The sequence below is a fragment of the Pelodiscus sinensis genome, chromosome 1 (assembly GCF_052426305.1).
Source record: "Pelodiscus sinensis isolate ZL-2025 chromosome 1, ASM5242630v1, whole genome shotgun sequence".
NCBI classification, from domain to species: domain Eukaryota; kingdom Metazoa; phylum Chordata; order Testudines; family Trionychidae; genus Pelodiscus; species Pelodiscus sinensis.
Window position 1 is genome coordinate 9,642,089 of NC_143052.1, and position 27,070 is coordinate 9,669,158.

Genomic DNA, 27,070 nt, shown 5'->3' on the forward strand with positions numbered 1-27,070 from the left:
ATAGTATGTGGTAAAAAAAACATGCTAAATTGTTCTACTAGCAACCTGTTTGAAAGAATAGCTCACTCTACAATTATAATAAAATGGTAACAAGAACAAAGGATGCAATACCTCAACATGCTTAAAGTTGCAGGTTTCAAGTTAACTATGGCTCTGTCTACACTACCACTTATGTTGGTATAACTCAGGGCTACTCAACTTTGGAAGCCCCTGGGGGCCACAATGATACTCACAGCACATGCTGAGGGCCGCAACTTAAGTGTGGTTGTATATACACATGCAAATACATTTGCAAATATATGCCAGTAGCTTCTTTCACACTGACTGGCATGAATACAAAGATTAAACCTTAAGCCGCCGCGCTGGACCCAAACGTGTCCAGTGAGAGCCAGTCAGCACCTCTTAGGCTTTGCTCACAAGGCTAAGCAGCCAGCACTTCCCACAATGTCCTGGCACTCCCAGCATCTCCGCTACAGTTAGTGCAACAGTTTTTTGTACATTGCTTGCTTCAATAAAATGTTATACAATCAATTGTTCAAGACCGTTTCTCTATGCCAGGAGAGGTCAGCAGCCATGCAAACCTGGCATTTAAAACTGCAAGGAAGGCTAACTGTTCACCAAAAAAAGTTTAAGCTAAAAAGCAACAGTGATTTGTTAAACAGGGCAATACAGGATTTAGCAATCTGCCACCCTTGTCCTTTACCAGTACTTCTACACCTGGATAAGTGGGAGAACACTGCTGTTCGCTTCCTACAGCTCCCATTGGCCGAAAACAGCTATCTATAGCCAGTGGGAGCTGCACTCACCTATAACTACGGGGGCGCAGGTAAATACAGCAGTGGTGACCTGACAGTGGCTAATCCCAGGGAACCAGATCCAGCCCACAGGTCAGTATTTGCCCACCCCTATTTTATAGGCACTGTACTCTAGGAACCAATCACTACTTCAATAAAAACTGCATTACTGATTTTGCCAGCAAGCGCGTGCATGCAACCCCCCCCCGGAATATGTGTTTAGTTTACAAGAACAAAACTCTGTCAGGACTTGCCTTTATGCTATATTGTTATTATGCCACTATAAACTACACTGACTTCAAAGGAGTTACCCAAAGATTCTCGTTTATTATGGCAGTACAAGTTTCACTCAGAGCAAATGAACATAGAGCACAATGAGAGTCAGGAATCGCTGAGTTCTAAGCATAGCTGTGCTCCAACCTTACTATGTAAACCAAAGACACTTCAATTCTGATACTTAAGCTTCCCCTGCACTCTATATGAAGCTCTAAATAAGGAAACTAACCACAAATGGTCCTGAAGCACCTTAGAGAGACTGACAAAAAATAGAGATAGTATCAGAGCTTTTGTGGGCACAAGACACTTCTGTATTACCTTCCCTTGTAGTGTTGTGTCTGACTTTAGGTTATCAGTTCTTTGGGTCACAGACCTTGTCTTCATTAGGAAGGTTATCAACTACTAGTCAACAAGTCAACTAACCAATAAGCAGTAGCTTATCGGTTAGCACTATCGACTAGTTTGGGGTGGGCAAAAGGACCTCCGCAGCCAAATTTGGCCTGCAGAGGCCCTGCCGCTCTCATCGCTCCCAGGCCAATTAGGCACTGTGGGAGCACACAAAGTTTCCTCCCACCCTGCGAGGGGTGCAATGCTTAAAAGCGCCACATACTCCTTGAAGGACAGGGGCAGGGTGAGAGGAGACTGTGTGTGCTCCCCCCACCCCCAGGCCAATCAGGAGGAGACATGAAGTCTCCTACCACTCTGCAAGGGGCTCTGCACTAAAAGTCAACTACCAGCTGCACCCTTGCAGAGCAGGGTCAGGTTGCAAGAGACTTCACATGCTCCCTCCCTCCCCAGACCCTGATTGACCAGGGGGGGGGGGGGGCAGCAGGGAGGAGCATGCAAAGTCTCCTCCCACCACCAGGAGCAAGGGTACCTAGAGGGAACTGCCAGCTGTTCAGAACAGCTGGCGGTTCTCAGGGGAAGAAGGGGGAGTCTGCATGCTCTCCCACCCCAATCAGGGTCTGGGTGGAAAAACAGAAGTGTCTGGCCCTGTCCCATGCTCTTGAGAACCTGCCCTTCCGGGGTGGCACAGGGGCACTTCAAAAATTTCTGAAGTGACTCCCCCTTGTGAAAAATTATTGCTCACCCCGGGCTAGTCGCATCCCCCCAGGTGCCACTCCGCATTTTACAGCGCACGGAAGCCGGCACACAGACACTGGGTCAGTCCCTGCTCCAAGGGTCTTTTAGTAAGAGACTTCCCTGTACTGTAAAATGCAGAGTAGCTGCAGAGAGCAGAGAGGGTTGTATGCTGAGTGGTAAGAGACCCACAGGAGCAGGGACTGACCCAGCATCACCGCACGCTGGCTTCCCTGTGCTGTAAAACGCAGAGTGGCACCTAGGGAGGTTATGCTGTGAACTGGTGAGAGCCAGACTATACTGTGGAACTCCCTACCCTCATCGACTAATTAGTAGATTTTTTTTTTTTTTAAAATCGATCAACTACTGAATTAGTAAATTAATCCCATTTAACATCCCTAGTCTTCACTTGTTCCAAAAAGCATTTTAAACTCTTGAGGCTTATTACTATTATTTCGAGCTCCCCATCTACCTTTACTGTCTTCTCATGAAGAGCATAATCACTCATCCAGCTATAGTTGACAAGGCATCATACTTCAGATAATAAATAGTTCCCCTTACATAATGCTAAACAAAAGCTATCGTAACAGTTGTGTATATTTTAATGTACATTATGGAAAGTTTCTCAATAGGCTTTCTAGCCAAGCTGCTGCTCTCAATTCACTTACCATTTACAGCTTTTTCTATCAATTCTTCACAAGCATCAAAGTCTCCTTTCAGCACTAGCTTGTCGTGCAAGTCTGTCAACATTGGGTGCTCTAGCGCAATCTTGGTTTTCTTCTGCAGCGATTCAAAAGCCTCAGTGTAGTTGTGCTGGCGAAAATGCTTTAGACAGAGACGAATGGCTTCCTGTTCACGGTACTACTGGAACACAAGAAAATCTATGAGAAGGGTACATTTCCCTGGTTGGTACTGGCAGGAATTTCTCACAAATTTGTTGGGATGACAAGGAAGTGGAAACTCTCATACATATTGCATATATTAACTGTTCATAGCCTACAAAGCTATGCTAAATGTAATAAACTTTGCATGGCATCTGCCTTTCAAGAGATTAGACAGAACTTTGTGCTGTTTAAGATAATTTAATTCAATACAGTTAAAATATTTGATTGCACACTTCACCACAGTATCAAATCTTTACACACTGACATTCCTTTATCATCTTTTTGGTCCTGCTGCTGAATTTTACATGAAAATGAGAAGTGGAAAAAACCCTTCACTTCTGAAGTTATGTAAGCATCATACAATCATAAATTATATAACAAAATACTTTAGAACAGTAAGTAGGTCACAGCTCCTCTAAGAGAAAGAGCATAAGGAAAGAATATTAAACACACAATGACCATTAATCACTATTACTTGAAAACAGAACAAGCTTGAAAACCCATAGCATCGAAAGCCCAGATGTCTAGCATATAGGGCATCACCACTATAAGTCGCCCCGTCATTGACGCTTGTATGAACTGATGCATTCCCCACTCTTACAACATGCCAAACAAAAACAAAACAAAACCACACCCACAATTTGTGCAAATGGAAGTCAGCTACAGGAAAAAAAATTCCCGCTTTACGTTGTTTCACTATACATCCATGTTAGAACATAGGAACATAAGAACGGCCGTACTGGGTCAGACCAAAGGTCCATCTAGCCCAGTATCCTGTCTACTGACAGAGGCCAGCACCAGGTACCCCAGAGAGGGTTGACCGAAGACAATGATCAAGTGATTTGTCTCCTGCCATCCCTCTCCAGCCTCTGACAAACAGAGGCCAAGGACACCATTTTATCCCCTGGCTAATAGCCTTTTATGGACCTAACCTCCATGAATTTATCCAGCTTCTCTTTAAACTCTATTATAGTCCTAGCCTTCACAGCCTCCTCTGGCAAGGAGTTCCACAGGTTGACAACACGCTGTGTGAAGAAGAACTTCCTTTTATTAGTTTTAAACCTGCTACCCATTAATTTCATTTGGTGTCCTCTAGTTCTTCTATTATGGGAACTAATAAATAACTTTCTTTATCAGCCCTCTCCACACCACTCATGATTTTATAGACCTCTATCATATCCCCCCTCAGTCTCCTCTTTTCTAAACCGAAAAGTCCCAGTCTCTTTAGCCTCTCCTCATATGGGACCCGTTCCAAACCCCTAATCATTTTAATTGCCCTTTTCTGAACCCTTTCCAAGGCCAAAATATCTTTTTTGAGGTGAAGAGACCACATCTGTACACAGTATTCAAGATGTGGGCGAACCATAGTTTTATACAGGGGCAGTAAGATATTCTGGGTCTTATTTTCTATCCCTTTCCTAATAATTCCTAGCATCCTATTTGCCTTTTTGACCGCCGCTGCACACTGTGTGGAAGTTTTCAGAGAACTGTCCACGATAACTCCAAGATCTCTTTCCTGATTTGTCGTAGCCAAATTAGCCCCCATCATACTGTACGTATAATTGGGGTTATTTTTCCCCGATGTGCATTACTTTACACTTATCCACATTAAATTTCATTTGCCATTTTGTTGCCCAATCACTCAGTTTGGTGAGATCTTCTTGGAGTCCCTCACAGTCTGCTTCTGTCTTGACTATCCTAAACAGTTTGGTATCATCCGCAAACTTTACTACGTCACTGCTTACCCCTTTCTCCAGATCATTTATGAATAAGTTGAAAAGGATTGGTCCCAGAACTGACCCTTGGGGGACACCACTAGTTACCCCTCTCCAATCTGAAAATTTACCATTTATTCCTACCCTTTGTTTCCTGTCTTTTAGCCAGTTCTCAATCCAAGAAAGGACCTTCCCTCCTATCCCATGGCCATGTAATTTACACAAGAGCCTTTGGTGAGGGACCCTGTCAAAGGCTTTCTGAAAATCCAAGTATACTATATCTACTGGATCCCCCTTGTCCGCATGTTTGTTAACCCCTTCAAAGAACTCTAATAGATTAGTAAGACAGGATTTCCCTTTACAGAAACCATGTTGACTTTTGTCCAACAAATTATGTTCTTCTACATGCTTCACAATTTTATTCTTTACTATTGTTTCGACTAATTTGCCCGGTACTGAAGTTAGACTTACAGGTCTGTAATTGCCAGGATCGCCTCTAGAGCCCTTTTTAAATATTGGTGTCACGTCGGCTACCTTCCAGTCATTAGGTACGGAAGCCGATTTAAAGGATAGGTTACAAACCACAGATAATAGCTCAGCAATTTCCCATTTAAGTTCTTTTAGAACCCTTGGATGAATGCCATCCGGTCCCGGAGATTTGTTAACATTACGTTTTTCTATTTGTTCCAAAACCTCCTCTAATGACACTTCAATCCGGGACAGTTCCTCAGATTCATCACCCACAAGGGACGGTGCAGATTCGGGAATCTCCCCAACATCCTCAGCCGTGAAGACTGAAGCAAAGAAATCATTTAGTTTCTCCGCAATGGCTTTATTGTCCTTGATTGCTCCTTTTATAGCTCGATCTAGGGGACCCACAGGCTTTTTAGCAGGCTTCCTGCTTCTAATGTACTTAAACATTTTGTTATTTCTTTTTGAGTTTTTGGCTAGCTGTTCCTCAAAATCTTTTTTTGCTTTTCTTATTACATGTTTACACTTGATTTGACAGTGTTTATTGTTCCTTTCTATTTATCTCACTAGGATTGGACTTCCACTTCTTAAAAGATACCTTTTTGTCCCTCACTGCTTCTTTTACATGGTGGTTAAGCCACGGTGACTCTTTTTTAGGTCTCTTGCTATGTTTTTTAATTTGGGGTATACATTTAAGTTGGGCCTCTATTATGGTGTCTTTAAAAAGTTTCCATGCAGCTTTCAGGGATTTGGCTCTAGTCACTGTGCCTTAATTTCTGTTTAACAAGCCTCCTCATTTTTGTGTAATTCCCCTTTTTGAAATTAAATGCCAGGGTGCTGGACTGCTGAGGTGTTCTTCCCACCACAGGAATGTTGAATGTTATTATATTATGGTCACTATTCCCAAGCAGTCCTGTAACGGTTATATCCTGGACCTGATCCTGCACTCCACTCAGGACATATCTTGGATGTATAGCAGGGATGCCCCATACCTGTATTTGGGGGGGGGGGAAAATGGGGAAACATGCCAAAACTAGCACTGCAGGCTATTCTCACCAATTCCTTGTCTCATCCCCCCAGTATATCAATGCTGCTCACCTATCACCCAACAGTGCAGGATTTTGACACTAGGATCTGGAAGAGATCCAGTGAGTTATGGTACCCAAAACTCAAGAGTATGCAGCTGCTGAAAAACCTACCACTTAAACAGTCAGAGAGAGGCAAGTTAGTCACCATCAGCCTTAAATACACTAATAGTAACAATTGGATGGCAGGAATTTAGAGCGACATTTTGCAAAGCATATAAGCAACTTAGCCCATCAATATTCAATTGAATTGTGCTCCCATCTTTCTGATAAAAATCACAAGTTTGACTGCAACACTTAGTACCAACATCACATTCTGATTAAAAACTCAAATACAAAATGAACATGGCACACACGAAGTGGATTAAAGACTGGCTAATTAATCTAAAAAACTAATTGTAAATGACAAAACATGAAAATAGGTGTGTTTCTAGTGGGATCCTGTAGGAATTCTTTGTCCTAGGCTATTTTAATACCATTAGGAAGAAAACACAATCAGTGACAAAGTTTGCAGATGAGAAAGTGGGGGAGTAGTAAAAAAAAGTGAAGAGAACAGACTTCTGATCAAGTACAATATGGCTCACGTAATAATCTGAGCACAAGCAAACAATGCATGTCAATATGGCTAAATATAGAAGTATACATCTACGTATCAGAACCTCCCTGGTCTGGCAGCTGCAAAACCTGAGCAATCCCGCACCAGGGAACTTGCCAGATCAGGGGAGGCCAATACCCCTCTGCTGGCTCCTTTCCTTGGGGCTTCCTACCCGGCTGCTGCCCCACTAACGCTGGCTAGCCAGGGATCCTTCCGGCTGTCCATCTCCACTCTGCCACAGCCAACGCCATGACACCGCTGCTGCCATGGCCACCCAGCCACTCTGGCCCCGCTGCCACTGGGGTTTCCCAGGGCTCCCCGGGCATTCCCTTGCCAGAGCTCCTTGGCCACCCCCATTGCCCTCATGGGTTTCCCAGGCTTCTCTTGCCGCTGCTGCCACCAGGCCTCCCCACCCCAGCCATCACCTCACGCCGCTGCCACCAAGGGGTTAAAAAAAATTCCCGTTGGAATTACAGATGTGCTTTTGTCCAAAAAGTAATTTTGGTGAAGTCCTATAGGCCAGGGTTATATAGGTCACAATTTTTAGTTCTGTTATCCAGACATATGTTGGGAAACTAACACAGCGGGGCACAGGCTATCCAATAAGTTTCTGGACTGCATTCGAGACAACTTTGTTTCAGAAGATTGAAAAAGCTACCAGAGGAGAAGCTGTTCTGGATTTGGTTTTAACAAATAGGGAGGAACTAGTTGAGAACTTGAAAGTGGAAGACAGTATAGGGGACAGTGATCATGAAATAATAGAGTTCCTGATCTTAAGTAAAGGTAGAAGGGAGACCAGCACAATTGAGGTAATGGATTTCAGGAAGGCAGATTTTGATAAGCTCAGAGAACTTGTAGGTAAGGTCCCATGGGAAGCAAGACTGAAGGGAAAAACAACTGAGGAGAGTTGGAAGTATTTCAAAGGGACGTTGTTAAGGGCCAGAAAGCAAACAATTCCGCTGTGTAGGAAAGATAGAAAATATGGCAAAAGACCAGCTTGGCTTAACAAGGAGATCTTGCATGATCTCAAAATAAAAAAGGAGTCCTATAAAAAATGGAAACTAGGACAAATAACAAAGGATGAATATAGGCAAGCAACACGGGAATGAAGAGGCAAGATTAGAAAGGCAAAGGCACAAAATGAGATCAAACTAGCTACAGGCATAAAGGGAAACAAGACGACCTTTTATAAATACATTAAAAGCAAGAGGAAGGCCAAGGACAGGGTAGGCCCACTGCTTAGCGAGGAGGGAGAAGCAGTAACAGGAAACTTGGAAATGGTGGAGATGCTCAATGACTTCTTTGTTTCGGTCTTCACCGAGAAGTCTGGAGGTGTGCCTAACGTAGTGAATACAAGCAGAGAGGGTAAGTTTAGAAGATAGGATACACAAAGAACAAGTTAAAAATCACTTAGGAAAGTTAGATGTCAGCAAGTCACCAGGTCCTGATGAAATGCATCCCAGGATATTCAAGGAGCTGATAGAGGAGGTATCTGAGCCTTTAGCTATGATTTTTGAAAAATCATGGCAGACAGGGGAGATTCCAGAAGACTGGAAAAGGGCAAATATTGTGCCCATCTATAAAAAGGGGAATAAGAACAACCCAGGAAACTACAGACTGGTCAGTTTAACGTCTGTCCCAGGGAAGATAATGGAGCAAGTAATTAAGGAAATCCTATGCAAACACTTGGAAGGTAATAAAGTGATAGGGAATAGCCAGCATGGGTTTGTGAAGAACAAGTCATGCCAAAGTAATCTGATAGCTTTCTTTGATAGGATAACGAGCCTTGTGGACAAGGGAGAAGCGGTGGATGTCATATACCTAGACTTTAGTAAGGCATTTGATACGGCCTCGCATGATATTCTTATTGATAAACTAGGCAAATATAACTTCGATAGGGCCACAATAAGGTGGGTGCATAATTGGCTGGATAACCGTAGTCAGAGAGTTGTTGTTAACGGTGCTAAATCCTGCTGGAAAGGGATAACAAGTGGAGTTCCTCAAGGGTCTGTTTTGGGACCCGTACTGTTCAATATCTTCATCAATGATGTAGATATTGGGATAGAGAGTACGCTTATTAAGTTTGCAGATGACACCAAACTGGGTGGGGTTGCAACTTCTTTGGAGGATAGGGACATAATTCAAAATGACCTTAGCAAGTTAGAGAAATGGTCAGAGGTAAACAGGATGAGGTTTAATAAAGAGAAATGCAAAGTGCTCCACTTAGGAAGGAACAATCAGTTCCATACATACAAGATGGGAAGCGACTGTCTAGGAAGGAGCATGGCGGAAAGGGATCTAGGGGTCATCGTGGACCACAAGTTGAATATGAGTCAACAGTGTGATGCTGTTGCAAAAAAAGCAAATATGATTCTGGGTTGTATCAACAGGTGTGTTGTAAGCAAAACTCGTGAAGTCATTCTGCCGCTCTACTCTGCGCTAGTTAGGCCTCAGCTGGAGTACTGTGTCCAGTTCTGGGCACCACATTTCAAGAAAGATGTGGAGAAATTGGAAAGGGTACAGAGAAGAGCGACAAGAATGATTAAAGGTTTAGAGAATATGACCTATGAAGCCAGGCTTCATGAACTGGGCTTGTTTAGTTTGGAAAAAAGAAGATTAAGGGGGGACATGACAGCGGTTTTCAAATATCTAAAAGGGTGTCACAAGGAGGAAGGAGAAAATTTGTTCCTCTTGGTTTCTGAGGACAGGACAAGGAGTAATGGGCTTAAAGTGCAGCAGGGGAGGTTTAGATTGGACATTAGGAAAAAATTCCTAACTGTCAGGGTGGTCAAATATTGGAATAAATCGCCAAGGGAGGTGGTGGAATCTCCCTCTGTGGAGATATTTAAGAACAGGTTAGACAGACATCTGTCAGGGATGGTGTAGATGGAGCTTGGTCCTGCCTTGAGGGCGGGGGGCTGGACTCGATGACCTCTTGAGGTCCCTTCCAGTCCTATGATTCTGTGATTCTATAACCTTGGGATCGATAAATAAAGCACACAGGTACTTCTGAAAATCCCATGCTTAGCCTTTATTGCTGAGACATCTTGCTAGCTTTAGCAAATTTAATTTTGGGGGCTTTCATTCACTATTAAAAATTCACCTTTTTGCCTCTTAAAATAGAGGCAAGTATCAAAAATATTGTTTTAGACATACTTTAAGCAGGTCAAGTCATTCTGTATTTTAACGTGTTCAAAATGCCTGAAGTCAGATGCAACTGGATAAACTTTCTGAAAACTTTAAAAGTCTGTCACTTTAATCTTCCAATTAGGAATTTTTAACTGGTTAACCAATTCAGAGGGGACAGATGGGGAGGCCACTCCAATCCCACTGGAGTGACACCCTCCACCCCCACCCAGGCTAGAGCAGTCCCCCAGCTACAGACAAGGCCTGCTTAGGCCAGTGATTGGCACAGCTCTGCCTACTCCAGTCCTTACCGGTTAACAATTCACATCCCTACTTCTATCACCATTAAATTGTGACACCAAAAGGTTTTAAGTTAGAAGAAAATACCTACAAGTCATAAAAGCAATTACTACTAATCCACAATTATTTAAAACAATCATGTGTGAACTGGTAGTTATCTGAAAATGTCAGATGTTACTTGTGTCTTCAACAATCAACTATCCAGCACATAAATATAAGAGACTATGTTGTGCGTTAACAGAAAAAAGTACAAAACACTGACTAAAATACAAATAAAGCAAAGAGATCAGCTTCACAATATAGGTGAATATGAAAAACATACACCATCTTGGTGTCTAAGAGTTAAGGATAGTGTTTAGAACAGGGATGGGCCGGTGGTTAAATTGTCCAGAGCGGAAAACTGCAGAAAAATAATAAAAGACTTCATTACTGCAAATAAAATATCCACTGTTATTTTTCTGCAATTTTCCATGGCTTGTTTGCAACTCAGCTTCAAATTGACAATCATTCCACAATTCAAATAGAGCCTTAAATCATTTATAAAAACTAATTTTGACATACAAGTTCAAGTTGACAGCAAAAACAAACCAAGTCAAACAGTCCACTGCAGATAACCCTGAAGTTTAAGTACTATCAGATATGTTCTACAATTCACTAGCAAATAAAAAGAAGTGAAAACAGGAAGTGTAGTCAAGCAAAAGCAAGCTAGAAAAAAATGCTCTGATATTGATGAGTGTGGGTAAATGAACTAGAATTCTGGAGAGGAGTTTCATTTTTTTAAACACTTCATTTAGTGAGTCCATAAAAGCAACATGGTTTGAGGCTAACCTATTAAAATATCATAAGGATGTAATGAAACATTCAGAATTCAAGAACCTAGCGATAGGAAGAATGCTAAGTGAAAGAAGAGGTGAAAAGCTGCATGGATTCCTATTTGGATTAACCATAGCAGTTTGTTTCAAAAACTAGAGAGGACTGCATGCACAGGTGTATGCGCACATTGTTGATTTTTTCTATATAAACTGCTCTCTTGTACACAAGACATCAAACTACCAAATCCCACCATACTAACCAAAGAAAAGTGTATATGAAAACACAAACATCTACATATACACATTTGTCATGGTCAGTACAACATGATTTGATATTTTGGGGTCTTACATTTCCATTTAAAGGCTCTTCTAGAGTAAGTTGAAAATCACTATCAAGATCCTTATTAGGAATGTTAAAATATTTATTTTTGTGAAGGTGTAACTGCTAAATTTTCAGTGGTTTCATGTTTACACACAGGAGGCGGCGGGGGTACAGAGCAAGAGCACACACAAGCTGCCCCTCCATGCAACAGCCTCTATGGGAAGCAGCAGCAGCAAGGGAGAAGGCAGGTGGCTCCGTGGGAGTCTGCACCCAGGGGGAGGGAGAGTACGTGTGCTGCATTTAAACCATGTACACGATACAGGTTCGCAACCCTAATCCTTATGTTTATGCTTGAGAGTTTTATCCTGGAACAATTTTTACTATGTTTATATTATAGCAGCATCCTAGAACAACTCACACAGCCCTGCTCCCACCATTCTGAAGCCTATGTCTACACTTACCGATACCAGGACAAGCCATCCTTCACCAATGAAGGCCAAATAAAAAATACAAGTCCACCTACTTCAAATAAACATATTCAAGCTTATATAAGACCCTTTCTTTATTATCTTAAAGGATAATATAGGATAAACAAGTTATGAGGAGAGAGCTTAAGCGCCCCCCCCCCCAAAATTTTTTTTTTAAATTAGTAACAATTCTGCCCAGAAATTTCAGAGACCAACTAGTACAAAATCATCATACAAATTTAAAATAAAGGATAGTTTCAAAAAGTCTGAATTCAGGCTTCCACGCTTGCCATTAAAAAAAAAACACGCTTGCTTAAAAGACTTGATACCTGCAGAACAGAAGAAAACAAACAGTGCAATTCCACAAGAATTTAAGGTTTACCGCAAACAGTGATTTAAAATGCAGGCCTACCTTGCTGTACCAATTGAGGCAGGGCTGGACCACATCTGGATCATCAATGCCATTCAGTTCAACATACCAGATACTAAAATTGAAACTGGGCCCCCATGACAACAATGGAACTGGAGGGAGGAGAAGGTGCGGGGAAAAGAAATAGAAGTACATAAATGTCAAATACTTGCTGGATTATTGATCAGACTTACAACACTTATTTGAAAGGAATGCATTTTCAGACTAAGGAAAACGATTTAACAAGAATAATATTCTCTTCCTATACACACAAGTTTTTGATTGATTATTTATAGGGTTAGGTCATTTACTAGACATACATCATACTAACTTAAAAAAAGAATAAAAGATCCTGTAGCACCTTAGAAACTAACAAAAAGTACTGATAGTATCGTGAGTTCTCTCAGGCATAACCCACTTTTTCAGATGAAGGGAGCAAGGGGCCCAGAGGTACAAATATACAGCAGAAAAAAGGGAGGGGAGGGAGGAGAAACACCTGCTAAATGAGGCTAATAGAGTGGGCTGTAAGTGCCTAATAGTCAATACCCAAATGACATCAAAAGCTATCGGCCCAGCCAAGCAATTTCTCTGTTCAATCCCTGGGTAAATGTGTCAAATTTGCATATGAAGGTCAGTTCCACAGTCTCTCTAGCTGGTTCCTGAAATTACTTCGCAAGAGGATAGCCACTTTTAAATCCATTAATGAGTGCTCTGAGCCCCTTGCTCCATTCATTTAAGAAGTGGGTTGTGCCCATGAAAGCGCACGACACTATCTGTACTTTGTTAGTCTATAACTAGAAAAACTTAACAGTCATGTAGCACCTTAGAGACTAACATGGCTGAGACTTAATCATATTAAGCAGTCACTGAAAACAGCCTGCAGTGGAAAAGCAGATTAAGATAGCAGATCTTTAAGTAGACACTTGTACACAGGTAGACAAAAGTAGGGTCAAAATACTGGATCAACCGCTCAAATGGCCAATGGGTTTTGACACTGATGGACATTACCCAGGGAAACTGAAGGCAGTACATGATACTTAAAGCGTATGGTTTACTTCATTTTTGCCAGCAGTAGAAACATCATCCCTGGTTAAGGAAGAGGATATTGGGTTGTGGGGTTCTCCCTTCCCCCGTTTACATGATTTGCAACCAGCACAGGGCTCCTCTTGTGCCCTCACGCCAAGTCTGGGCAAACAATACAGATACTGGATTTTTTTTTCCCTACAACGCAGACAGCACTTGTAAGAACAAAGGATGTTAGATATGGATTCATTTAATAATCGTGTAACCGCATCAAATTTGAAGCGATTACTCAATTATTTAATAGTTCCCAGGAGCAGGGCTGGCAGTCAGTGTGCTGCTGGCCTCACTCTTGGGAAGCACCTTGCCACTCCACACTGCTACCCCTATATCAGCGGCAGCAGCGTGGGGTGGCCAGGAATCCTACCTGCAGAAGCATGCTGCAGCCTCTGTATCAGGCAGCTCTCCTGCACACTCTTCATTTAAAACTCTGACCGGTGGGAGGTGTGTTGCAACTAACCGGGACTGATAGCCAACTAGCCACTAACTGATTGCTTAACCATTTAACCAATAACATCCCTAGCCACTTCACAATGCAGAATTTGCACAAAGTTCCTGTTTCCCCTATGGAATTAGTGGTAACCAGCAGCTCCACACTAAGCGCTGCTGGACTCTACAGTAAGCAGAGCACCCAGCCTGGCACGGATGGAGTGTCTGCATGCTTTGGATGCCTGGCTTGATCCTCCTCCTCCCAGGGAAAGGAGGGGGCCAGGAGAACTAGTTTGACAAAAGGGTGAGGAAGGACAGGGCTGCACAACATCATATTCCCCAATAGGTCAATAAAGAAGGTGGAGGAAAATAAAGGCTCTGGGAGTGTAGGTATCTGGACCAGGGAGTGTCCTGCAACTCCACTCTGGGAGAATGAGAATTGCGAGTTTTTGTGGGCGTGCCATGTGTGTGGGTTCCAGGGAGAGGGGAAATGCAGATCTGAGATCTGGGGGTGCTATGCAGACCTCCCTGTAATACCTCAAGAGCAACTGGGTTGTTGTATGGATTTCTTTAACTCTGCTCCTAGGGAATCTTTATCTGTATTGCTGACACACTTAATGGGGATTTTGAAATAAATTACCAAAATAATTGAATGGAGTGATTAGTGTGTTATTTTGACATCTACAATATGAAGAATTTAAAGATAGTGTGCAAAATTTTTTGGTGCATCATTCCCCCAGTAGTAATGGCAATATGCTCCAACCCACAGCAAAACAGACCTGTGGATGGAAGGTTAAGGAATAAATAGTATGTGCTATGACATCACTGGATTAAAATATGACCACATGGATCATTGTTTTTGCTGCAACCACTGTTAAATATTTGCAGCAAATGTTGTACAAAGGTTGTCAAGTGATAGGTCTATGAAAAGGTTATGATTTGCTGGTTGTGATTATGTTATTTGTATGCGTGTATCTTTTTTGTATTTAAAAATGAATATTGACTCTCTACCTGATTTCAAGTGTTTGATCCCAAGGTAGCACCCATAAAGTAATTAACCAGCACTTACTGGAAGGACTATTCAAGTGGAATGGCTCATTTAAAGGACACAACTCACAATGAACCAAAGAAGATGCCCATCTGTACTGAATGGGCTTTCATGTGAACGTTTAAACTGGAATGCGAGTAATGGCTTCTGCTGTGACTAAGCAAAACTATGCATGGGCATGTGACTTCTTGTTACTGTAGCTTCACATTAAGAACAATGGGATTCCTTCCAGGTGGCAGAAGATATGAAAAGGCCCTGGGAACATCTCCATTTGGCCACTTTCCTGCTCCAACTTCTCTATCTCTTAAGCCTCTGGACTATGGACTTATAACAAAGCGACTGATTTGGAAGTAATCAGAGACTTAAGTTAAGACAGGAGTTTATTCGATCCCTACTACAAGCCTCAACCAAGAACTCTGAAATTGTTATATGCAGGGCTCGACGACTGCAGCGAAAACCCACTCACGCACTGCCGGTGAATGGGGTGACGGGCTGGCTCGCCATGGGCGAGTAGATAAGCGGATTTGTTGAGCCCCGGTTATACGTATGAGACTCAACCTATTTCAATTCTTATCCTCTTTCCTTTTTACAAATAAGCCTTGAGATTTTAGATACTAAAGCCGTGGTCACCAACCAGTAGATCGCGATCTACCGGTAGCTCTCAGGGGCTCTAAGAGTAGCTCGAGCCCTCTCTGAACTGCGCACCTGCGCAGTACATTTACATTCGATTTCCTCATTTGAGGAGCAGCTACTCACTGAGCAACACAACACAGGTGAGTAGCTGCGAGGAATGGGGGGAGCTGGGAGGTTGGGAGGGCTTAAACACTCCAGTCAGCTGACTCTGGCTTTCAGCTGAAAGAGGCTGCCCCATGCTCCAGATGATCGACGGCTTCTCCTCTGCGCCTGCCCACGTGGAGCTTGGTGCATCCTGGCTGAGCGCCATGGCCAGCTAGCCAGGCAGCCACTTCTCTTCCCTCCAGCCCAGCTGCCCTGCGCTCAGCCCAGGGAGGCTGAGTCTAGCTCCAGCTGTGCTGGAGCAAGCTTCCCAGGCTGAGCGCAGGATCACAGATGCCCATCTGATGGACTGTATACGACTAGCAATCTCAGACTACAACCCAGACTTCAAGACACTGGCAGATACTGTTCAGTCACAGGTGTCACACTGAGATTTTGTTATTGGAAGAAAAAATATAACATCATCAATACTTGATTTTAGATTTACAAAATAGCAGAGAACAAAATGTATAATTGTAAATGCTTCATTTGACATTTAAATAGCATGAATTAAAAACAGACCATTTATTTCATAACTATAAACGTGATTTTAATTTTATATATTGCATAATTAAAAAATAAACTGTTTAACAGAGAGTATAAGGGCTGGGGATAGCAAGTGATGGACAGGAGAACAGAGAGGGCAGGCTTCAAGGAAGGGGCGGGGCGGTAGATCTTTGTCTGTTCTGAGACTTAAAAAGTGATCTTGGGTGTAAAAAGGTTGGAGGACCACTGTACTAAAGGATTATCAATAGCATGATTTAGGATGAAATTTAAGTTATATATTGACCTGAGTCCTTTGGGATCAGAAGAACCTTTATTAACTGGGGATACTGGTTTTAGATGGAATACGTCTGGTGGTGAAACAAATGAACTGAGTATCTGAGGGATCTGCTTTTATGACTTGTTAGCCGTGTGGTGAAAAATTTGGTACACCTTATAAGTTGAGGACCATCAGTCTTGGGCCATGACTGCCTTTTTCTCAGTAGTTTGTCCTTAACTGAATACTCTCAGTAGCGTCCCATGGAAAATCACCTTTTATTCCTCCATTTAGAAAATGTGAACCACTGCATAATGTTATGAAACTCGGAGACGGTCCTCAATTTCAAGGGTACAGTAAGACAACTTTGGGACCTAAACTATTTAATTTCCCCCCTCACTCCCTGTATGTGTGTTTTCCCTGACAGGTGACGACTTCATGCTCTCCAGCCATGAAAGTGGCCAAAAAGGGGTATAGGCGAGCACAGCCCACTAGAAGCTCTTTTTCACTGGTTTTACACTTTAAAGGAAAAGTGACATTTCTTCTTAGGAACAGCAAAGGATGCCAAAACTGAATGCAAAATTTGAACAGCAGATCTGTAGGCAGACATAATATGAATAAAATGTAATGCTGTACATCTATAGCATTTAGTTGTGTTAATGATACAACAAAAGCCAAGACAGAGAACTCTACACTCAAGCTGCAGCACAATTGTGCAATTACAATTACCTGTTTAAGCTGAGATTTCACTTCCTGTCCTAAATAGTTTTGTTTTTCAACAAATACTTATTGGTAGTTCCATGAACTCCATACAGGAAACCAAACATACCAAGTCAACATAGTACACTATGTTTAGAGATTGGGGGGAATTTTCAGTCCAAAATCATTGACTGAAAATGTGTTTTCTGGAAATTTTAGATAGAAATAAAGGGAAACAAGAAGACTTCTTAATAGATTAGAAGCAAGAGGAAGACCAAGGATGGGGTAGGCCGACTGGTCAGTGAGGAGGGAGAAACAGTAACAGGAAACTTGGAAATGGCAGAGATGCTTAATGACTTTTGTTTCAGTCTTCACCGAGAAGTCTGGAGGAATGCCTAACAGTGAATGCTAGTGGGAAGGGGGTAGGTTTAGAAGATAAAATTAAAATTAAAAATCACCTAGGAAAGTTAGATGCCTACAAGTCACCAGGGCCTGATGAAATGCATCCTAGAATACTCAAGGAGCTGATAGAGCAGGTATCTGAGCCACTACTATCATATTTGGAAAATCATGGGAGACAGGAGAGAGTCCAGAAGACTGGAAAAGGGCAAATATAGTGCCCATTTATAAAAAGGGAAATAAGAACAACCCAGGAAACTACAGACCGGTCAGTTTAACTTCTGTGTCAGGGAAGATAATGGAGCAAGTAATTAAGGAAATCATCTGTAAATGCTTGGAAGGTGGCAAGGTGATAGGGAACAGCCAGCATGGATTTGTAAAGAATAAGTCATGCCAAACCAATCTGACAGCTTTCTTTGATAGGATAACGAGTCTTGTGGATAAGGGAGAAAGGGTGGCTGTGGTATACCTAGACTTTACTAAGGTGTTTGATACGGTCTCACATGATATTCTTATCAATAAACTAGGCAAATACAACTTAGATGGGACTACTATAAGGTAGGTGCATAACTGGTTGGATAACCATACTCAGAGAGTAGTTAATGGTTCACAATCCTGCTGGAAAGGCATAACAAGTAGGGTTCCACAGAGGTCTGTTTTGGGACCGGTTCTCTTCAATATCTTCATCAACGATTTAGATATTGGCATAGAAAGCATGCTTATTAAGTTTGCAAATGATACCCCAAGCTGGGAGGGGTTGCGACTGCTCTGGAGGATAGGGTCATAATTCAAAATGATCTGGACAAATTGGAGAAATGGTCTGAGGTAAACAGGATGAAGTTTAATAGAGACAAATGCAAAGTTCTCCACTTAGGAAGGAACAATCAGTTTCACACATACAGAATGGGAAGCGACTATCTAGGAAGGAGTACAGCAGAAAAGGATCTAGGGGTTATAGTGGACCACAAGCTGAATACGAGTCAGCAGTGGGATGCTGTTGCGAAGAAAGTAAACATGATTCTGGGATGAATTAACAGGTGTGTTGTGAGCAAGACAGGAGCAGCCATTCTTCTGCTCTATTCTGCGCTGGTTAGGCCTCAGTTGGAGTCGTGTGTCCAGTTCTGGTCACCGCATTTCAAGAAAGATGGAGAAATTGGAGAGGTCACAGAGAAGAGCAACAAGAATGATTAACGGTCTAGAGAACATGATCTATGAAGGAAGGCTGAAAGAATTGGGTTTATTTAGTTTAGAAAAGAGAAGACTGAGGGGGGACATGACAGCAGTTTTCAGGTATCTAAAAGGGTATCATAAGGAAGAGGGAGAAAACTTGTTCATCTTGGCCTCTGAGGATAGAACAAGCACCAATGGGTTTAAGCTGCAGCAAGGGAGGTTTAGGTTGGACATTAGGAAAAAGTTCCTAACTGTCAGGGTGGTCAAACACAGGAATAAATTGCCTAGGGAGGTTGTGGAATCTCCATCTCTGGAGATATTGAAGAGTAGGTTAGATAAATGTCTATCAGGGATGGTCTAGACCGTATCTGGTCCTGCCATGAGGGCAGGGGACTGGACTCAATGACCTTTTGAGGTCCCTTCCAGTCCTAGTATTCTATGATCTCTCCTGACCACACTATGTGGTGCATCATGCAAGTCACATGACTGCATATGTATCTCAGAATCTGCAGTCTGGGCCACGAGCCCAGTCCATAGGGAAAAGAGGGCATCGGGTACCTGCTGTACAATTCCTATGGGGCAACACAAAAACTTAAGGAAATAATTTTTAATATTGTACTGATGCAAACTGATACATTGCGGGTCAGTTAAATTAACTGAAATCAAAACAGCTCCAACGTAAGAATATCAGTGTTTTTTCAATTTCTAAATCAAGAACTCTTCCATTTCTTTAAAAAAAAAAAAAAAAAAAATCAAGATTTTCAGAATGTTTTATTCCAAAAAAAACTGCAGCATTGTGTCCCATTTCAGAAGGTTGGAGAGTGGAGAAATTGCGCGCGCACACGCACGCACACACAAAAAGAAACCAACCCACCACACTACATGAAAGGGAACAATTACCAAAAAAGGAGAGAGACAACTGTGATTGTAGGAAAAGGATCTTGTTCTTGCCAAAAATTAATACACTCCTTGCTGACTGCCTTGCAGTGCATGACAGAAGGTCGATTTAGGCACATTCACTACCTGTAGGCTGCCCTACAGTTCAGAGCTCAAAGGTGTAACTTACAGGGTGGAGCAAAGTTATGAGCAGCAACTCCCCATGTGACTGCTGCATGCATGAACTAAAAGATTCTTAGTTCATTTTAGAGCCACATTAATACAAAGTAGGAACTTTTTCCACTTATTCCCATTGCACCCACCTGGAGCATGTTAAGTGCAGAACTTTAGTATTCACACCTTCCATAATCCAAAGTCACAGTGGGCAACCTGCAATCCATTGGGGTTCTACATGAGGGCCGTGAGTTTTTTTTTTTTTAAACCATTCCCCCATGTACAGGGTTGCCAGATTCTGCTTCTGCTAGTTTCTGTCTATGTAAGTTTTTTTCCCCCACCAGTGTTACTAAACACAAAAAGCAAAGGCAGTGAGGCAAGGTGAGTGATAACTGCATATAACATTGACTAAGAGCCATGCATTCACCCTGCATCTGATCAAAGCTCTAATACGGTGCAATTGGCACACAGATTTGCATTTAGAAAAAAAATTAAAAAACCATTACTAACCCTTATTTAGTTCCTTCTCTACAAGAAAAAGCATTGTCCCCCACACTAATCTATAAAATACAAAAATAGCCCCAACAGCATTTAATAGCTTTTAGGCCACTTGCCTACCCATACACGTCCCCAAACAGCAGAGAAGGAGGGGAAAAAACAAGAGCTATGAAGACTTGCAAATAATATAACCCGTGTACCATTCAGCATCCTCTCTACTAAGCAAGGAAGATCATCAATAACGTACCACCCCAATCACCACCCTCTGAACTAGTTACCTGTCCAGTTCCAAGTTCAACTCAACGCATTGGGTATCATTTGCTAAATGATTAAGCAGCTCTGGTTCCATCTCAACAGTTGTCATTTGTCTCTCACAAACATGAACTGATAGTTTGAAAGCAGTCAGACCACAAGGACTCCAACAGAACATGGACTGGGACTGGACTCTCCATTGAGAAGTTCTAACAGACTGGAGAGTCCAGGCTTAACACCGGTCTCAGAAGTGGAACAGGAGACTTCTCGTTACACAGGTGTTTTAACAGAACAGCAGATTCCCTATTCTATCGCACTTGACTTGTCTTACTCAGAGGCCATGAAACAGAGAATAGTTCTGGACAGCTAAAATCCCATTTATCATTTAGGTACATGTCCAAATAGAGTGACAAGAACTTCCGAAATACGAACCATAAACACAAGGATGTAAGACCAACAACAGCTCAATAATCTAATTAAACATTCAACAAGGTCTTACTTTTCCCACCACACCGAAACAGAACTCATGAGCAGTGGTGTTTTTACTATCAAAGTTCTATCATACAGGATCAGTCTATATGACAAGTATTTAAAATCAATTAGCATTAGGGACGTAAAGGAGTAGTCGGCTACCTGAGAAGCCTATGCTTCTCAGGTAGTCGAGTCGACTACTCACATTTCCCCCCCTCCGCCCCTTGCTGCCTCTGTATCAGAGGAAGCAAGGAGATGGGGGGGAGAGGGGGAGAAGCTGGAGTAGGCGCTGGGGAGAGCCATCTTACAAGTCAGCTCCCCCAGTACCATCTCCGCAGTGCCACCCATTCCCCCCCTTGCTGCTGCCTATCAGAGGCAGCAGGGGGAGGGGCTGATCCCGTGCACAGGGGCTACTTTGGAGTGAGTCCCAACCTGCCCCTTGCCTCCTTTTTGAACTGCAGAGCCACAGTGGGGTTCGGTCCCACACCCAGCATGAGTCGCAACTGAGCAGGGCTGCCTATTGGCTAATTAAGTAGTCGATTAAAAATTCTACATGATTAAATACCCACCTCATAACATCCCTAATTAGCATTAAAACAAATTGTATCACATATGAAAAGGACAAATGATAGATGCCATGCAAAGGCTAAAAAAATCCAAGAAAATATCAGATATTCTAAAGTTACTCCTAAAGATGAGGAAAGGAGAGAAAGAGAAAAAAAAGGATCAACTGAACAGCAGGATAACTTATTTTGTTAACCCTAATATACAGAGTATTTTAAAGATTCCTTTTCCAATCACACCAAAAACATCTCCTCCATCTTGAAACTCTCCACTAATTCCCACTCCTATACATTAGAGACCAGCTTATCTTCATGTTGACAGCTTTCTGCCCTCATGTATACAGCTCTTAGATATATGCATAGCATTTCAGACAGAAAGTGTCATATTGTTGGGTGAGCAACCATTTAAATTAGACATGACATAAGGAGAGACAGACGGTGGGAGGCAGTGTGAAAGAGTGGCAAAATTCACACAAATAAGATCATACAGATAACCTTGTTTTTTTGTTATGTACTGATCTAGTTTTCTTTTAAATATATTTTATTTGAAATTCTGTGCAAGAGCTACAAAAGTAGCAGGTTTTGAGGAGGGTCTTAAAGGAGGTGGTTAATACCCAGGCCCCATCTAAGATCTTTTCCCAACAAAATTCCCTTCGTCTCCTTCATATCTCATTGTTGTTGCCATCCAAGCCCGTAACACCTTCCCAAGTGTTTGAGAAGTAGCCCCTGTAAAAACGAAGTCCAAATATTTGTTCTGCAAAGGTATTCTCACTGAAGTGGCTGCATCCTATTGTGTATGTTCTGTACTAGATTATGCTGGTAAGTCCTATTCCTTTGGGATAGAGCTTTAGTTAGCCTGGATTCATTGTAGTGACTGTAAAAAAAAAAAACCTACCTTATCAGCTCTACCTAAAGAGTCTCAGCATAATTTGGTGCAAGTTCTATAGCAGTCCTTACTGAACATGCAAACAATTCAGAATCACTGCTACACAGAAAAACTGGTGTAGAGCAGAAATCAATATACTTTTAACAAGATCAAACCCAGTGAAAACAAAATATACAGGGTATTTTAAACTGGCACTAAACTGCGTTTGTTTTCATAAAATGATGTAAGAACAGGCCTACTAAGGAAGTGTGTGATCGAGGATGGAAATAAAATCATCCAAAACATTATTACTGGGTAAAAGAAATTAAGCCTGAGTTAGTCTATTTCAAATGAGTATCTTAAATTATCTACAATTCCTAACAGCAACCCCAAATCTGTACCCCTGCAGGCAGGCATTACACTACATGGCAACACATGCTATCAAGTACATGCTATCCAGTACAATTTAGATAACATTACAGTCCAAATTAACTTACAAAGACTTACCAGAGAAGCAACAGTAAAGCTAGTTCCACTCCATTATATCAAAGTGTGATTGGGTAGACCAGGCCCTGAGGCCCCCTGCAGGAGGCTCCTGTGGTCCTGTCACACTCCACCCCAGAAAGACAAAAGAGGTCCACAAAGCAGGATACAGTGGCAGCAGGAGAAGCAGCCAATCACGCGTCAGGGAGGCCATATATAAAGAGCTGCAGACCAGGGCAAGTCAGTTCCTCTTGAGACCTCAAGGTATGCAGACTGGGTTACTGGCTGGCTGAAAGAGCAGCAGCATCATGAGCAGCTCTGTGTGGAAAGCTTATTGGAGACCCCTGGACTATGGGATAAAGATGAAGACGCTGCCTCCAGGAAGGGAAACCCTGAGAGCACCACTTTCTGTCAGAGTGGGGAATAGACTGAGGGACATTACAGCAGGCATGTAAAAAAGCCCCTGGTAGATGTGTATTTCACACACAGGCAACATGCAACTTGGAGGGCTGAGTTTCCAAAGAGGCTTTTAAATAGAAGAGAGTGCAGGAACACACACACAGGCAGAGAGAGCAGTCGCGAGAGGAGACTGACACCCCATTACACAAAGTTTATGACAAGAGTGGGAAACTACAGCCCAAGGGTCAGATCCAGCCCCCAGCTTGCCTAGATCTAGCCTCTACAAAAATATACTAGCCTGGGACCCTCCAGGCTCTGGCATACAAGAAAAATGGGGGAAGTGTCTTTTGGCTTCTCAGTCGGGGCCATGTCAGTGATTTTTCTTTGGGTCAGCAACCCCTGACCAAAAAAAAAAAAAAAAAAAAAAAAAAAAGGTTCCCTGCCCCTGGTTTATGGCACATGCAGACTGATTATTATGACTTGTTAGTTATTTGGTATGTCAGACACTCCTCTTGTAAAGATTATGATTCGTGTGAAAACATAACACTCTCTCACAACATCCTTTCCCTAAGCAAAACTTTCTGAAACAAAGAAAGGAAGACAGACCAGAAATGTTAAGTGTTGAGATAAAGCATCAATATATGAGCTTTCTTCTGGTATACAGCATATCCAAATAATTTGCTTCCCTCACCCAGTCTTTCAAATGGACAACCAGACAAAATTTTATTATAAGAGTTAAACACCACCAACTGCTTGGTTGCATGGCCTATGAAGTCTGATCATGCAGTCAGAATTATAGAAGCGTGTCTCCAGTCTAAACAAGATTTTTTAAAGTCACCTTCCTATTCAACAAGTCTGTTGCCTTTAAGTTAAGAGCCAGGTCTGAACACTTTGAGGGGTTGCGTGGATTTACCACCACTTCTCCTACACTACTTTCCTTCTGCTAACTCTGCAGAGCTCACTTGTCAGAATTAAGCAAATTCCAACCACAGAACCAAATTATGTATCTTCATTTACACCTGTGCAAACCCACTGATGAATGAATTCTCTAGGAGTCATGATCTCTCCTGCAAGGCGCATATAAGAGCAAATTTTGCTTACAGAATCTTTATTATTGGTAATGTCACAAGGAACATGGCATAGAATTTCTATCCCAAGTTGAGTTACCATGGCTAGCAAGTAGGAAAAAGTTCACCTATATATTGAGCAAATTTGATCTGTAAGCATGAAAGTTTATGGAATTTCACACCACCATTCTCAGTCATTTCATAGTAGAAACTAGGGATGTAAAATCCTGTTCAATGGTTAACTGGAACCAGTTAACTGATTAAACGGGGGTGGCAGTGGACAGGGAAGTTCCCTGCCTGCCATAGCTGGGCTGAAGCACTCCCTGCCTACTGACTGCAGCAAACAGGTGACCGCTCCAGCCCCCACTGGTTAACCATAACCAGTAAGCCTCACCCTGTTAACCATTCACATCCCTAGTAAAAACATTTTAATGTCACATTATTATATGAAAAATGCTGCATAAAACAAAATAGGAAATATTTTAATGGGTTTCATTGTAAAAGTCATTGGTAGTTTTTAAATGCCCACTTTTTCCCCCAAGTGGCTTAGTAGACTTTCTTCAGCTTTTAAAAACTTCAGTTTATTTTTGGCATGCAGCAAAAGATAATGTCAACCCAAAAGATAGTGTAACCAAGAAATTAAGGTACTAAAAAAGAAGCTTAGAATGAAGAGTCACATCTCACTCAATACAGAAGTGTAATAAATAAATATTCTCTATATGTAAGAAATTCATTTAAGCAAGAAACGGATGAAGGGGCCTTTGTATTCACAAGCATAAGTAGCAAGGTTGCTCCCATACTAAAAACTTCTAGTTATGCTTTTCCTTTCATTAACAGTCCAGTAACAGTCTTTTGCACAAAATGAGACTTTTCCCTCTCTTGCATATCTTCCATCCAAAGACAGGCCAGACCTAACTGTAACAGGCAAAAGCTAAGTCCAGAACAGCACTGACCCACTACTTCTAGATTACCCAATCACCCTTTCTTCAGCTGTGACCTCTGACAGTTTTTTTACTCCCAAGTCCATGTACACATCTCTTATATCATTACATATCATTAAACTAGTGAAGAGTTGAAAAAGATGAGGATTGTTATTGCAGAAGTACAATGCTAAGCATTAAACACAGTAAAAAACAGCATTCTTTAGAAAATGGCTGTTGCTACACTTCAAAGGGAAAGCACAGAAGCCCAGGGCCAGCTGGGGACTGCACTGCTGTTTTGAAACTGACAGAGATAGCAAAGCTGGGGAAGCAACTAGCTGATTATCCTGCCAATTATCCAATAAGCATTCGCTTATTAGATAGTCGACTAGTCAACTAGTACCTCACATCCCTACACACTACCTGATATGAAGGTATACCTCAAAGCTCTTTGCCTGGCCTATCATACTTCAGGGGGAAATCCGTACCAATTAAAAATTCTGCACACAGTAGTTTAAAATTCTGCAAAATGCTAAATATTTTGTAGAAATAGCACAATATAATCATGCCCGTCTCAATTATTTTGCAATTTATTTCAAAGTATCTGTCAGCAAGTTTGTCTAAATACAGATCGGAAAAAGATTATGGTACTTTGACAGATTCCTTGCTAGGCACATTAGTACAGATCTTGGAGTAATTCATAGAATCATAGAATACTAGGACTGGAAGGGACCTCGAGAGGTCATCGAGTCCAGTCCCCTGCCCTCATGGCAGGACCAAATACTGTCTAGACCATCCCTGATAGACATTTATCTAACCTACTCTTCAATATCTCCAGAGATGGAGATTCCACAACCTCCCTGGGCAATTTATTCCAGTGTTTGACCACCCTGACAGTTAGGAACTTTTTCCTAATGTCCAATCTAAGCTTCCCTTGCTGGAGTTTCAGCCCATTGCTTCTTGTTCTATCCTCAGAGGCCAAGATGAACAAGTTTTCTCCCTCCTCCTTATGACACCCTTTTAGATATCTGAAAACTGCTATCATGTCCCCCTCAATCTTCTCTTTTCAAAATTAAACAAACCCATTTCCTTCAGCCTTCCCTCATTCTCGTTGCTCTTCTCCGTAATTAGTTAAAGTTACATTACAAAAATGAATTTCCTGCACCATCAGAAGCAGTGCAAAGCATGAGGGGGTCAGGAGTAATAGAGAAGCTGAGAGAGGAAAGAAGCCTAAAGTGAACCTGAAGGGTTGTTGGGTATAGGTAGCATAAGTATGAAAGAGGATGTGGAAGTTTGGGGGAGAGGGGTTATTAGGGAGTTCAGAATCTTCCGACACAGACTCCAAGCCTTTCCTATCCAGTTAGGCACATCTGCCCTCCTTCCCCAAAGGTCTCTACCAGCTCCTTCCCCACCCTCATATGTTCCTGCAGTTCGACTCTCATTCAGTTCTGAGCTCAACAATGTTACCCCACCAGCTCCTGAACCTTCACCCCATTCTGAACCCCAGTCTGATATCATATCTGTCCTAACCTGGCTCAACAGGAAAGGTGCTGTGATGAACTACTACTGGGGGAATTCTGTGCCATCACACATGCACAAAAATGTCCCCTTCATCCCCTCGAAAAATACATGCTGCCTATGCACAGAATCATAGAGCTAGAAGAGACCTTAGAAGGCCATCAAGTCCAGTCCCCTGCCCAAGGCAGGAACAATCCCATTTAAATCAACCCAGCCAGAGCTTTGTCAATTGAGACTTAAACACCTCTAGGGATGAAGACTCCATTATTTCCCTAGGTAACCCATCCCA

General features: G+C 42.2%; 1 protein-coding gene across 2 annotated transcripts in view; it reads right to left on the minus strand.

The window, feature by feature from the left end:
* Positions 1–27,070, minus strand: part of MKLN1 (muskelin 1) — a 168,894-nt gene that overhangs the window by 101,828 nt on the left and 39,996 nt on the right. For both annotated transcript variants that reach the window (XM_075925725.2, XM_075925720.2), the window contains exons 5-6: positions 12,340–12,449; positions 2,819–3,011 (exon numbers count right to left, since the gene is read on the minus strand). In XM_075925725.2, the coding sequence (XP_075781840.2) occupies positions 2,819–3,011; positions 12,340–12,449 (303 nt within the window). The remainder of the gene's footprint in view (positions 1–2,818; positions 3,012–12,339; positions 12,450–27,070) is intronic.